The sequence below is a fragment of the Zootoca vivipara genome, chromosome 1, assembly GCF_965207765.1.
Source record: "Zootoca vivipara chromosome 1, rZooViv2.hap1.1, whole genome shotgun sequence".
In the NCBI taxonomy this organism is placed as follows: domain Eukaryota; kingdom Metazoa; phylum Chordata; class Lepidosauria; order Squamata; family Lacertidae; genus Zootoca; species Zootoca vivipara.
Genome location: NC_142582.1, coordinates 72239594 through 72254372, shown reverse-complemented (window position 1 = coordinate 72254372; position 14779 = coordinate 72239594). Strand labels below are relative to the sequence as shown.

At 41.5% G+C, this 14779-nt stretch overlaps 1 protein-coding gene across 2 annotated transcripts; it reads left to right on the top strand.

The window, feature by feature from the left end:
• Positions 1-295: 295 nt before the first annotated feature.
• On the top strand, positions 296-13930 carry ARL14EP (ARF like GTPase 14 effector protein). 2 transcript variants are annotated; one of them, XM_088653821.1, is made up of 5 exons: positions 296-381; positions 5593-5656; positions 6371-6867; positions 9299-9429; positions 10828-13930. In XM_088653821.1, the coding sequence occupies exons 3-5, from the start codon at positions 6445-6447 to the stop codon at positions 11054-11056; spliced, it is 783 nt and encodes a 260-aa protein (XP_088509947.1). In that variant the 5' UTR covers positions 296-381; positions 5593-5656; positions 6371-6444; the 3' UTR covers positions 11057-13930. The 2 variants fall into 2 exon arrangements, with proteins under 2 accessions (XP_088509947.1, XP_034973720.1); XM_035117829.3 differs by lacking the exon at positions 5593-5656.
• The last annotated feature ends 849 nt before the right edge of the window (positions 13931-14779 follow it).

Below are 14779 nucleotides of genomic sequence, written 5' to 3'. Positions count from 1 at the left end.
GTGCCTGTCCTGCCGAACTTCTGCCTACGCGGCGGCAAGAATTCAACGAGCAAAGCTCCGCGCCTCCCAACAAAATAATCGTGTGCTTGGAAGCCTCTGCCATCTCGGAGAACGCGCTGAGACCACACGGCCGATCTGAACTGAAGGCTGCTTTTGCCTTTCCACTCCTCTTACCCCGCACATGGCGGACCCCCGCCAACAAGTGCTCGGGAGCCGGAAGTCGTGATAGGGAATCTGTGAGGCTGCCACCCTTTCCTCGCGGGCAGCCGTTTCCTTCCGTCGACGCGTAGCTGCTGGGTGCCAGTCGGCTTCATGGCGGCCACGGGCGAGGCGAGCACCGGGGTGGGAGCGGGACAGGGCCGCAGGAGAACCTACATGAAGGTAGGCGCCGGAGGAGGAGTGGGGAAGCCGTTAAGCTTTTGCAACGATAATGCTATTTTCCCACGTGCGCGCGATTTTAACGACACGGGGAATGTCGGGAATCGCTAATACGCTAGATTTGTTAGTGCTTCTTACCCTGCTGTGTTTTTAATTTGTCGCAGTTATACGCCGCCTTTTGTTCCGAGGAACTCAAGGCGGTGCACTTGGTTCTCCTCCCCCATTTCATCCCCGCAACAACCCCGCGAGGTAGGTCACCCACTGAGCTGCATGGCTGAGCGGGGACTCGAACCCAGGCCTCCCACCAAGTCATAGACCTGCGCTGTAACCATTGCGCCACGCGGGGTCTCGAACGGCTTTGAGTTTATCCCCGCCCATATTTATTGTTGCCCTCACAACAATCTTGGGAGGTAGGTTAGGCTGTGAAATGTTACCAGGAATACACAAGGCGAAGAACGATGCGCATATATATATATACATATATATACATACAATGGTACCTCGGTTTAAGTACACAATTGGTTCCGGAAGTCTGTACTTAACCTGAAGCGTTGTACATGTGCACTTTGAAATAAAAAAAGTTAAGTGCTCTACTGGTTCTTTTTCACACAGAATGTTCCCTGGAACATACCGGTAACTTTCCCCCCTGTTAATTCATAATTTGGAAAATAGCCTTGATTGGGTTCTGTGTTAAGTTGGGGAAAGTTAACCAAAGGTAGAGACTGAGATTATGTAGATGGAACTTGACTGTTTTGACATACCCTCAGTCAGTAACTTTTCACAGACTTGAAGGTAGGCTTGCCACTGTCACATTCAGTTGTTTTTGTGCATTTTCCGCTAGTTTCTCATGTTTCACAAAACAGACTGTGACTGACTCTAGCAATATATACATGTGTGATATTTTGAGTGTGAAAATCACAGGCCCTTTAAAATATATGAGAGAAATACCGTATTGGCCCGAAAATAAGCCACACCTGAATAAAAGCCGCACCTTTAAAATGGGGGGGGGATACCCAAATATAAGCCGCTCCCTCGCTGCTCCTGGCTGCATATTTGGGGGGAGGGACCACACTGCATTGCAGTGGCCTTTCCCCTTCCTCACTCTCTTCCTTCCCGGCCTTGGGGAAAAGAACGGGGGACTATGTACAGGGCAGGCGCCGCTTTGCTGCACTCCTGGCGCTGTTTTCCCCGCGCTCCTGGCTGCATACCATAAGGTTGTGAATATAAGCTGCACTTTAACTTTTCACGGTTGGAATTGGGAGAAAAAGTGAGACTTATATTCAGGCCAATACAGTGTATAGTTGTCCAAATCTGTGTGCATGCAGTCTCTTAGAAAGAGACTGGGCCTTCATTTGAGTAGACAAATGCTTCAAGCTGTTTTTGTCAATTTAGCCACTTCACTTGTGTGGGACTAATATGCGAGCCAGTCTGCATTTGTAGTTCTACTAAATACCACATTTATACATTAGAGATGTGCTAAATATAAATGTGAAAAACTCAGGTAACATTGATACTTGTAAACAGCTTAAAAGCCACCTTGGCAGTTAAGCGGTATATAAATTAAATAGTAAATTACAGCTCTTTGAGTGTACATTTGGTTGCAAACCCAGTTTTGTGCCATGCAGCCTGTAGCTTTGTGGAGATGATAGGAAAATCATGCAAACAGGCCTATCCCTTAAGGATCCTATTTTTCTTCCTCACCTACACCATTACATTTTCATAGCAATTGAGCTACTGATACCAGATCAGGACTAGTGCCGCAGTAATTTAAAGCACTCCTGATGCAATACAAAAAGCAAAAAATCTGTATGCAGCTATATGTTCTATTACAGGCATCCCCAAACTACGGCCCGGGGGCCGGATGCGGCCCAATTGGCCTCCCAATCCGGCCCGCGAAAGGTCTGGGGATCGGCATGGTCATTATGCACTTTATAAAAAATTTCCCAGCGAGAGCCATTTTACCCCCCTGCGTCGCCTCTTCCTCGCCGCCAGGAGCCTGCGCCTGTCCTGAGCGCAGCAGCAGCGCCAAGGAAGGGAAGCATGGCACGGGCTCCTCCTGGGCGCCGCCTGTGGCCGCTCCTCCTCCTAGTGGCGCAGCGTCTCTCTCCTTCTCCGAGGACTCCGCGCCGCACCTCCTTCTCCTTTCCCCCGTGCTGGGTTCCGCTCAGTCGAGCTTCACCCACCAGCGTGCGCACAGCTCTTGCTGGTCCCGCGGTGTGTGCGCTGATGGCGAAGCTTGACTGAGCGGAACCCAGCACGGGGGAAAGGAGAAGGAGGTGCGGCGCGGAGTCCTCGGAGAAGGAGAGAGACGCAGCGCAGCTTCTCAGCCCGGAGGAGAAACCTTCCCTCCTCCGCAGCTCGCTTTAAAGCAGCGAAGCTGGGCAGGAGCCGGGCTGCTCGTTCCTCCCCGCCCCTTTGCTGCCTCCCCCAACTGCGGCTCCTGTGCCTGCGCTTGCGAGAGGCAGCAGCAGGACAGGAGCCTTTTCGGGCTTGCAAGAGCAGGCAGAGGAGCCCAGGGGGTGCCCAGGAAGGCGGTGGGAAAAAGCGGCGCTGCGCCTTTAAGAGGCTCTGAACGGAGCTCCTGGCTCGCCCCTCCTGCCTCCGCTTGGCTGCTTCCGCTCGCTCGGCTGCTTCAGTCAGCTCCTCAGCCCCAGAGCCGAGTCCAAAAGGCAGCTCCACTGACTTTTCTCCTCCTGGCTCCGCAGCCCTGGGCAGCAACTGACAAAGGAGACCTGCCTAATCTGCCCTAGGACCCCAAAATATCAATCTCCCGCTTTTTGTGTGTTTTTTCATCCCGGTGTTTATCTCATTCATCTCTTAAGGCAGCTGGGTCTCCCCCCTCTCTCAGTGCCAGGCTAAGAGCTCAGTTACTTTGCAGTAAGTTCAACGGGAATCAGGTAGGGCTGCCCATGAAACGTGGCTAAAGCCATTTGTCTCTTCCAATGTTTTTTATGATGATGAAATTCAGTTTTAAACTTTCAGATACAAAGTTCCCCCTTCCCCTCTCCAGACGCCAAAGACCAGTACAGTTATAGTTTTTTGCCATCTGTTTTTAGAGCAATACTGTATTATAAAGAATTAATGGTGTCACTTTGGACTGCTTTGAATGAATGTGGCAGCATCTCCCTCCCTGACCCCACACCCCCAGTCTTCGCTCAGTGAAGGCAGCATCTCCCTCCTTGACCCCACACCCGAGGGAGAGGTGTGCCCTTGGGGGGCTGAGCCGCCTCTTAACAACTCTGGAAAATGGAGTCTCTGTCCCTCAGGACTTTCTCTCTCTGCTGCCCACCCTGAGAGAAACATGGGGTGGGGTGGGGCGCAGCAGGGGTCCTTGCGCCAAAAAAAATATATAGTCCGGCCCAGCACAGGGTCTGGGGGGGGTGGACCGGCCCCCGGCTGAAAAAGTTTGGGGACCCCTGTTCTATTAGGATTGCCTTTTTGTACCAGCGCAGTACCTATTAATCTACTTGCACTTTGACGTGCTTTTGAACTGCTAGGTCGGCTCTGTGGTTTAACCCACAGCGCCACCCGTGTCCCATCCTCAAAAGAATACCCATGCACAATAAAGAATCTGAACCCTTTTGGTATTGTGTGCTAATGCACACTCGCCTGAGTCTTGCAATTGCGTTGAAGCATTTGTGCAGTTTGTTCCACCCGGGTTTTGCCTTTGGTGGTTGATGAAGACCACATGATGCCATGCTAAAGAACAATGAAGAACTCAAACACAGAAGAATCTGTCCATTAGAATTACAAGCCTGTTCTCCAGAATGGAAAATGCAATCGTGAAGTTGCTGATATTTCTCCTCTTTTATCTTGTTACCCTGTCCTGCTGCTGATGGTGTAGTCGTGCCTTCTCCCTTTTACAAAATTCTTTCTGTAAACACCAGCAGTTGTTGCTTGCTTGCTTTCTAGCACCACCTGCCATGGTTTTAATGAGCATTTCATAGAGCATCAGCAGTTTAGCTTAATTCCATGCCAACAGCAAATTAAATTAATATTCTTGCCATCTTCTGTTCTTACTAAAATTTGCTGCTATCCTACCTTTCTTTAAATGTGAGCAAAACTGAAGCACCAGGTGTTGCAACATTCATCATGGTAAAATATTGCCAGTAACAACATTATTCAACTCTTGATCCTGTCATTTTAAGCAGGGTCTGACAACAGAAAACAGTTTTGTACATCTGTTTTTTCTGTCCCAAATGGGATGAGGTCTTCAAACTAATAAGATATTTTTTTAAAAAAAAACAAGCAGTGTTCTATTGGAATTTGTGGTGAATTCGTGGGAACTTAAACAAACCATTAAAAGCCTAAGTTCAGTGTTTAGCTGCAGAAGTGAAATGCTTGCGCACCCATAATGCAAATGCTTGCAGAGGTTGGAACATGTTGCTCTCTGTGACATGTTTCTGCGAAGGCTTGAGCCTGAAAAGAGAATGCAAAATGCAATATTTCTTAAGTAAGACAAGAAAAATGATAGTGTCTCCAGCTGAAGCATCCTCAAATGATTTCAGCTTAGATATCAAAATAAATTCAAGAAGACAATAGAAGGAATATACCGGGACTTTTGAGAGCAATTCCATCATGCCCTCTTGAAAAATCTGCTCTAGAAGATCAGGAGGGATTCAGTGCAGTGTGAGAGGCGGCAGCCTGAAGAGAAATTTGGTGCAGACCTTGTGCATAATAAGCACAGTGTTCTTTGAATTTTGACCTCTGAAATTAGTTGAAACAAATGCCATAGCTGTGCCAATCCTAGAAGATGTCTTAAAAATGATCCTAGCTCTGAGTAAAATCTCAGTTTGGCCTTTTGAAAAACTACAGTAGTTTGGACCAGGAGATGGAAAACAGCAGGGGATTTTATTTTATTTTGCTGCTCTGATTTAGAGCTTGTCTGCAAAATTTAGATATCTGCAATGTTACTTCTTGCTGAATAGCTTCTGCATATGTGCTTTGCTTCCGTCATTCTCCTTGCAAATTACTGGCTTTTCCTTCCGCTTGAATATGAACTGCATTAGAAAATCTTCATAAAAACTTTCTTAAGGATGCTTCCCCCCCTCCTCAATTAAAATAGATAATGGATGCAGTCTGAAGATGCATCTCTAATGTGGGAATACTCCTGTGTGTATCCTCCTGGTATAGTCAGAATAGCGTGTACGAGATGCCTCGTACAAAGACACACGTTCCAACTGCTTCTATGTACATATCTTAAATTTTACACAGGAAGATTCCAAGAGATGGGCTTGAGAATACTTTCCCAAGGACATCTACAAGACTACTACTATTGGTATAATTTCAATGTTTAAATCATGCCCTGAGGTTTTGAAACATTAAGATTGTTGCATCAGATCTGTTAGTAGACCCTAGGTAGAACCTTGATTTTTGAATTTTTAAACAACTTGACATTTTTGGTTTTGGACAAATGAAGTTGAACTTATTTTCTGGAAAGCTCTGGATTCATAATGCCAACAGTCACACTAATACAGATAGCTGTTATTGGTTTGGCAGTTTTACCAGTGAGCAGCCTGAAGTCTTTGAGGAAGTTAGTGCCACTGTAGCTCTTAAAGTACCCTTTCATTGGCAAGGGACGCCAATCCATCTGACTTAACTCTCAACTAGGCTAAGCTTCCTTTTGTATCCACTTACTGAGGCTAGCACAGGCTTGTCCTAGTCACTTGCATTCCTTTGGTCTCCCTCTCAAATGCTTCTTAAATGGTATGGCAATTGCATTGACATACCTACGCCTATCATGGAAGCTGCTGTACTTCTGCACTCCGGATGCATGTTTTTACCCAGATTAATGCATTCTGGTAGCAGAGGTTTTGTACAAAATCTTATGGCTGCCTACAGATCATAAGACAAAGGCAAAAGTTGCCTGCACAATCAGCTGCATTGTATAGTTCAGCTGAATCCTTGAACATCCATATTAGTTTTGGTTTTTATTTTGGGTCTAGTTGAAAGTATGCAGCATGAATCTCATTTCCTTCACTGCTTTCTCCAGGCTAATCGTAACAGCTGCTAAGGACGACAAAGACAAACTGTAGACAATCAAATATATTGTACTGGTCAAGTAAAATGGATCCATGTTCAGTAGGAAATCAGCTGCAAGCTAGCAGCGATTGCCATAAAACATACTTTACCTGTCACACTGGATTCAAGACTAAGCAAGAACTATCATCAACTGATCTGTTACTCCTTCAGCTTAGGACTGGGATAACTCTTTCAGAGAACAATACAATCTGCTTCCATCATGCTATAGTTTACCTTGATAGGTATGAAGACTTGCAAAAGTCATGCTGTGATCCTTTTAATATGCACAAAAAGCTTTCAAGGAAAAACTTGCATGCAATTGACATAGACGAATCAACTTTTCTAAGTGCCAAGTTTGGACGGCAGTTTATACCTGGCTGGAAACTTTGTCAAAAATGTACACAGATAATAAATGGAAGTGCAGAGGTTGATTCTGAAGACCGTCAGCGAAGGAGACTTGATTCAGACGTATGTATATGAGATAATTTTTTTCACCTATTGGACTTAGGCTGCAATCTTATGCGCACTTACCTGAGAGCAAGCCCCAGTGAAAATGCTGTTCCTTAATTTTAAGTAATTGTGCCTATGGGTTGGGCTGTACTTTACTTAACATAGACCATCACTAAAATAGCTATTATTATTATTATTAATAATAATAATAAACAAACAAACAAACAAACAAACAAACTCTCAGGTACTAATGGTATGCTAGATATTGTGCAATTTCCACATGTGTGGTCATCACTTGATAAGTGCAACATGAAGAATTATGTGAAACGGCCATCGTTAGTCAAAACTTAACCAAAGCCACTCTGATATATCCTCACATCATCTCAAATGTAGTAACTGGCAATAGAGCATTAATACATCTAGCTGCAGTTCCTCACATGATATGTTATGTATATATGTATTAATGTGCCCTAAGCAAGTCTAACATGATTAATGTGGAAGAGAGAGCAGGGCTTGACGTTAGAATGGTGAAACTGAATAGAAGTGGATTAATTCATAACCATGTATAAAAGTTGGAACAGGGTGGATTTGATTTAAATCAAACTGATTTAAATCACGATTTAAATCACGATTTAAATCACTAGTCAGTAAGGCTTGATTTAAATCATAGTTGATTTAAATCATAAAGACTAATTCTTGCTGGTATAACTTTAATATGCAAGTAGATGAAGATTTTTAGAATAACAACTTTTCATATTAGTTTTTTTATCCCCAGTTTAATAGGTTAATCATTCATATTTGGACAACTTTACTGTTGTAGTTAGGAAGGAGAAAAATAATCATTACCTTAATACCGGTAATAACAATTTAAATAGATTTATTCAACTGAAACAATAACATTACAGCATATGTTATTTGCTTAAACAAACATCCATGTTTGTTAACTAATTTGGCTAAACAAAAACAAAATATATATATTTTAAGAAACTTAGACTGTCAGCCCAGCCTACACATGAAAAACTTAAATACTGTCCACTCCAAACAATCAGAAAAATATTGTTTCTATTCTATTCACTGAACTTCTTGAAACTTAGCACTGAAGGGGTTGCTTCTGTATTCATAGGTTTGTAGAACAATAGGATTAAGGTCTTTTTCTCAACTCTGTTCATGTTATAACATTTTTGCTGTGAAGAAGAGGCATGTGATCTCTGTTGAGTCAAATTCAGTTTTGAGAACTGCAAAAGTAAACCAAGCACCTGTGATAATATCTTGTAGGCAGAGAAACTGCCCAATAATCTTACAAAAACCTCTGGAAGAGCATGACATTGTGAATGGATTAATGGAATTTATTTACCCCAAAATTAAACATATACAACCTTATACTACAAAATTAAAAAACTAATCTTTATTTCATGATGGAATAACCTTTGGATGGTAATATGTTTTCCTCAAAAAGCATTTTATTTAAAAAAATCCAATTTAAATCAAAAAAATCCAATTTAAATCAAAAAAATCCAATTTAAATCAAAAAAATCCGATTTTTTTGATTTTTTTAAAAAAATCATTGATTTTTATCCACCCTGAGTTGGAACCACAGCAGTCTTTGGGGAACAATGAGGTCTAGACTACACATACAACAGAGCAAAGTGTAGGAGTTCTGATGGGATTGAATGGATATCATTCTGCCCTCTTAGAACTTATTTCATCACTTGATAGAGGGGGTATCTATTTCTAGCAATAAAAAGCAGCATGATGGAAGATACACTTTGAAATGGAAATTATTCTCCAGTCTTTGTCTAATGAAAACATGTTGTTGTTGTTTAGTCGTTTAGTCGTGTCCGACTATGAAAACATACAACAGTTAATTTTTTTAAAGGTGAGGTCAAGAGAGAAGTGAAAATATGCCCGGTTTATTTATTAAAGTAGGCTTTCACTATTTCGGTTTCCATTAATTTGCACAGTTAGAGATATACTCATATCTCGCTTACCTGCTCCACAAGAAATTGCCATTGCTTTTTTTACTTTACTTACTAGCGTTACTGCCCATTTAGAGAGACCTTACAAGTGGTCAGGTGGCTAAGATTTCATAAAAGATGTGTGTTGAGGGAGAGGGATCCTTTGTGCCACAGCATACAGCAACCACTTGTTCACATTTTTTGTATTAACCTGTAATAATCTTCCTTGACCAAGAGCAATTGCTGGTGGATACCCTGTTCATGTAGACAGGGATTGAGGGCATCTCAACCTTATCCCACCTCATATTCATGAACTGAGCATTTGAAGGCAATGACACTCAACAGGAAGGTTTTTTGTTACATTTGGCCCCAGCTTTGTGCCTCTTTTTATTTAAGAAGTGACAGCATTCTAAGTTGATTAACAAGCCTCTGGCAGTGTATGCATTAAGTATTAACTATTAATAGTTCCAATGAAATTGTCTGTATCTGTTCAGGGACGTACAGCTAAGACCTTGAAGTCCTTACAGTTTGCTAATCCAAGACGACATTCTGAATTTGCTCCAGAAGCAAACAAAAGGGAAAAAAGAAGGCTGCAGACAAAAAGCACATCCAACAATTCAGACAGGTGAGCTCTTTTCCCGGGATGATTACACTTATCCTTGCTTTCACGCCCTTGGGGGAAAGTCTTTATTTGCATCTGGACCTTGCTTCAAGTCTGCTTAAGTAGATAGAATCTCTTTTCATTCAAGTGCATAGAAATGGTGTGATAAAAAAATCCATTGTAAGGCATGGAAAAAACCTTGAAGAATAAAGAATTGCCACACAGTAATGCTGTTGGAGCATCTGAATTAATCCACAGAATAGCTAAAAGGTGACTGATCCTGCCTTTTTTGTTCCAAAGTGGTTCTAAACAAATCAATCCTGTACTGAAGCAGGAAGGTGAATGTTGATTAGAGTTGTCCACAGCATCAGTAGACTCCTTTCAGTTATAACATGTGGCATCACACCTTAGATAGTAATGGTGCCCTTCCCTAAAATTAATGTACCCTGTTTCAAAGGTACAGTACATTGCATCCACTGTTGCAAAGAGAAAGAGAAGGGAAACAAAATTGCATAGCCTATAGACAGACATGACAACCTGTTGCATGGACAGACTCTGTCAATGTTTCTATATGTAAATAGCTGGCCCTGCCACGCGTTGCTGTGGCTCAGTCTGTTAAATAGCTCCCCTCACCTCAGCCCCCCTGTTTTACGTGTGTTATGTTTACACAGGCGCATCCCTGTGACTCCACCCACCCTGTTCCGACCCATGACCTATCCCGTCCCCTCCCCCCCGCTCATCCCTGTGATTGGGCCCACCCTGTCCCGACCCATTACCTATCCCACCCCCTCCTCCTCCCCATCGCGCACCCAGGCAAGCCCCCACCTCCACTCGGCCTAGCCTGCAAAGCCGAGGCGAGATTCTGTGGAGAGGGAAGCTTTCCTAGGTGCAGTACCAGTGTAGCCGTTGCTAAAGGGCGCTGTTTTGCAACCTCTCCTGTGCTCCCAGCATGCACTTTTGTATGATTTGTGAGTTCTGAAACACAGTGTTTTGGGGGTTTTACCTTGCATAGGTGACACATCTGTCTTTGAAAACGGTATGGGGTTACTCGGGTAGTCACATTTGACTTTGTGTCCAAATATCAAAGCTATCGGTCAAGCGGTTTTGTTGAACATTGGAGACGAAGGAACATACCCAGTTTACATTTATACAGATAGATAGATAGATAGATAGATAGATAGATAGATAGATAGATAGATAGATAGATAGATAGATAGATAGATGGTGCCTCCCTGGAGCCTAAACTTGCCCAAAATTCATTGGCAGTCTCTGTGGCTAATGTAATGTATGGCTATTGATTCTTGGCATAAGATTATCCAGAGCAAATTCCCCTAAAAGTAGATTTAAACTGAATTGCCAGTGACTTAAAATGGAATCCATTGTTAACAGATTGCTGTTAATTCTGCTTTCTTTCTCCTCCAGGCAACTCATACCAGCAAAGAGCAAAGTGTACGATAGCCAAGGACTTCTGCTATATAGTGGGATAGACCTCTGTGACTGTCTTGATGAAGATTGCCTAGGATGTTTCTATGCTTGTCCCAAGTGTGACTCTAGCAAGTGTGGACCTGAATGCCGCTGTGATCGCAAGTGGCTGTATGAGCAAATTGAGATAGAAGGAGGAGAAACTATAAGGAATAAGCAAGCGTTATAGATTACATGTTGAATTCAAGTAATGAGCGTACATGCCAAAGGTTTTCACTTACAAAAAATGCATAAATTTTCTTCAGATTTCCAGTTAGTGTTTGAAGTGGTGTATGAAAGTTGTGGCTCAGAGTTAATTTCCCCTTTTTGCACCCTTACAAAAAAGAAAATCTACAACCTTATTAATGGGCAGGTGTATTAATCGGAACAGTATTATGCATTTTGCACCATGTACTCTGTAGAAAAGATGCATTTCCCAAGCGTCTCCCCTCTTTTCACCTTGGGGGAGGGGGAGTGTTGTCCATTTCAGAAATGTGACCACTTTAATTGCTAGAAGCCATGAGCAGTATTAGCACATAGTAGATTTGTGATTTGATAATGGTGTTTTGCATGGTGGGTAGAAGATATTAACGACAGGTAAAAAGGCTTTTTGAGAAGATGGCACCACTTCAAAGAAAAGTTTCGGACTGTTTTGAAATATTTCCAGGTTTTTGTTTTTAATCTGAGTACAAATCTATCTTGTGTTTTCAACAGTATTTCACTGCTTGTGATGAGGAGAAAAGACTAAACCAAAGATGTAATCTCAGGTAGCATTTCCATTATGGGTTTTTTATTTGAGAACTATATATTTGAGTCTCTAGGCCAGGCATCCCCAAACTTCGGCCCTCCAGATGTTTTGGACTACAATTCCTGACCACTGGTCCTGTTAGCTAGGGATCATGGGAGTTGTAGGCCAAAACATCTGGAGGGCCGCAGTTTGGGGATGCCTGCTCTGGGCAGTCGGACAGAGAATTTCTAGGATGAATGACAACACAGTCCCATTTAGCCTTTAAGAATATGTGCAAGTTAGTTATTTGAATTTGGACATTAGGAGCACAAATGGGGAACCAAGAGTAATGTATTTTATATTGCAATCACCGATGCTCTGCATAAGGATATGTACAGAATTTATTTTCAGTAGCAATTAAAAGGCTGCATTTTCTTGCAGGGCCATTTTCATAGTTTTGACCCCATATGCAATAAGGAATTGTATCTGTGTAAATTAAACTTGCCCTTGAGGATAGATGACTTTCCATTTGAAATGTAAAGTTAGTTGGTAAAATGTGTAAGACTTAAAAAGTTCCCGTTAAGTATTATCCTAGGAGTTTTGTTTGACTCCGCCTATATTCAGGAATTTATCCTGTTACCTGTACTGTCCTAGGAAGGCAAATTGTGTCATGCAAAGCAAGAAAGTTGCATAGGAGCTGGTGAATGTTTGTCCCTAAATTCAGGAGGAGATGGGATTGAATCCATAGCCCTGAACCTGGAGTTCCATGACTGCTCTGATGGGCCCACGTGGAGCTACTCCCTTATTTGACATAGAAATGTTTATTGAGGGGCCATGAGGTCTGAGAACATTGGATTATATCCAAGGAGCCTCTGGATTAAGTCAATTGTGTCTTTACAGTATTTGTATGTATGCATTTATATATATATTTATAGAACCCATTTCATTATCAATTATGATTGCATTTTTTAACAAAAGACTTAAGATTACACCTTTGCTGGGGTTGCATTATATCTTACAAAATTTGGCATTAGCAAATCATCTTGTAAAGAGAAATTCACAGTAGGAATGGTTATTAAATTTAAAATTGCTTCACTTGGTGTCTCTTTTTTTTAAAGCATTTTTCTATCTAAATCAACTCCAAAGCCTCAGTATGCAAATAGCTTTATTGGGACCAACCAAAATATCATACAGTCTTTTTCATAGGTCCTAATAAAGGTATTACCATACTATGGCTTTGGGGTTTTTCCCCTATTGTATGAATCAATACAGACTTTAAAAAAATTAAATCCCGTAAAATAACTTTAGAATACTATGTGTAACTTTGCTTGACTTGATTGATTTCATATGTTATGTAGTAAAGTTCTTACAGCTATGTACAGAAAACTGGCCATCACCTAAAACTGTTTTTAGAGCCTGCCTAACTTCTGGCAAGTTATTTGAACAGATGGATTTTTTACTCTCCCTGCAAAATGGCATTCTGCAAAGCTTACAATAAAATAAAAGTACTTAAAGGGAAAAGTTTGGCACCTGAACAATGAGATACATACATGGTTTTATCCAAAGCTGTCCAGGTGCGAGCAGAACAGACTTCTAATCATGCAATCAGAACTTTGCTCTTGCAGGCTCTCAAAATCTGCTCTGTGGGGTTGAGGAACCCCTGAGCAAATTTGTGGAATTGTAGAAAGGTGCAGAAGAAGAAGAAGATATTATGCTGTATGAGCTCACTATCAGTTTAAAAAAGTGGATACTGGCAGATAAATAGCTGCAGGTGGCATTGCAGCATGTTGGAATATGAAATCCTCTTGAACTTAAATTTCTTAGTGTTGACATCTACTGGCACTAACAAAATGTGAAGCAGCAATGCAAATATTGTGTTTGTCTAATTTCTTCAACCAAAAATTGATCAAATTTACCCTCGAATGCTTAGACGTGTGTTTCAGTGACTAATCTATTATAAAATGTTATACAGTGTAATGGCTAGTATGCATTGGTAATATATTTTTCTTTTCTTTTTGATTAAGGTATGTATTGGTTATATGCTCCAGATATTAAAATTAAGTAAACAGAGGTTGCAGTTATGTGCACAGATACTTTGGTCAATTCCATGAATACTAACGGATAGTATGTAGTGCATGCTGAAGTGATTCATTATGCAGAAAAACTTACTCCACTTACACTGAAACGTTACTGCTAGTACTAGACAACTGCAAACAAAGATACACTATTAAGTAAATATCAGGTACCAGTATTTTCTTCGTCAACTCACTTCTGAAGATTTCTATATTTGCTATCATTTATCAAATCCTGTTAATAAATACATTTATTTGAGCCACATATTTAGTTCTTCTTCTTCTTTTTAAATGAAGAGTAAATATCTGAATACCTCTATCTACTTTCTATTAATTTACTTAGCCCAAACTTATTACAAAACAGAGGACTACTACTCGTTCATTTTGTTTGTATGCCTCTTTTCCACCAAAAAAATGCTCAAAGTGGCTCACAAAAAAGGAATGCATTTCAAACAAACACTACAAAAACAGTTTAATAGCAAAATAACATGGTAACAGTTTCATAATAACAGCAAAATAATAACATGCAAAAAAAACCACATTTCAATACTATACAGTGAGGGGGGAAAGTCTTTGATCCGCTGCTAAATTTGCCCGTTTGCCCTCTGACGAAGAAATGTCCAATCCATAATTTTAATGGTAGGTTTATTGTAGCTGTGAGAAACAGAATAACAACAGGAAATACCCCGGAAACCCAGAAGACAAAGGTCAGGGATATAAAAAGATGACTTAAGCAACACACAGCATCCAATATCAAAATTAACAAGGGTGCTTCACAGTTTTCCCTTAGCTCTAGAAACACTCCCCCCACTCATCACCTTATTCTCTTGAACTTTGCGTCACCTGTTAAAGAGACTTGTAGCTGCCATATTATCTCTTGAATCTGAATCAGAAAGTCTGGGGTTAATAGATTTAAATGCCTTCATAGTGCTAGAGTAAATGAGGTTCTTCCCCATGTAGAAGGGTGACTTGCACTGGAGAGCATGGGCAGTCTGTCATTAGATGGCGCCGGGTTCCTATAATAGAAAATTTTGTGGGCTTATGGCTGTGCTGATATTTTCCTAGACAATAACATGCACACACAAAAACCCACATTTCCTACCCTTTTACAAAC

What these genes read in the sequence shown, in the direction of transcription:
- ARL14EP (XM_035117829.3), top strand. Translation starts at nt 6,445, where the DNA reads ATGGATCCATGTTCAGTAGGAAATCAGCTGCAAGCTAGCAGCGATTGC. An exon ending in GAAGGAGACTTGATTCAGAC is followed by an intron (nt 6,868 to 9,298) that starts GTATGTATATGA and finishes GTATCTGTTCAG; the next exon opens with GGACGTACAGCTAAGACCTT. An exon ending in ACATCCAACAATTCAGACAG is followed by an intron (nt 9,430 to 10,827) that starts GTGAGCTCTTTT and finishes TTTCTCCTCCAG; the next exon opens with GCAACTCATACCAGCAAAGA.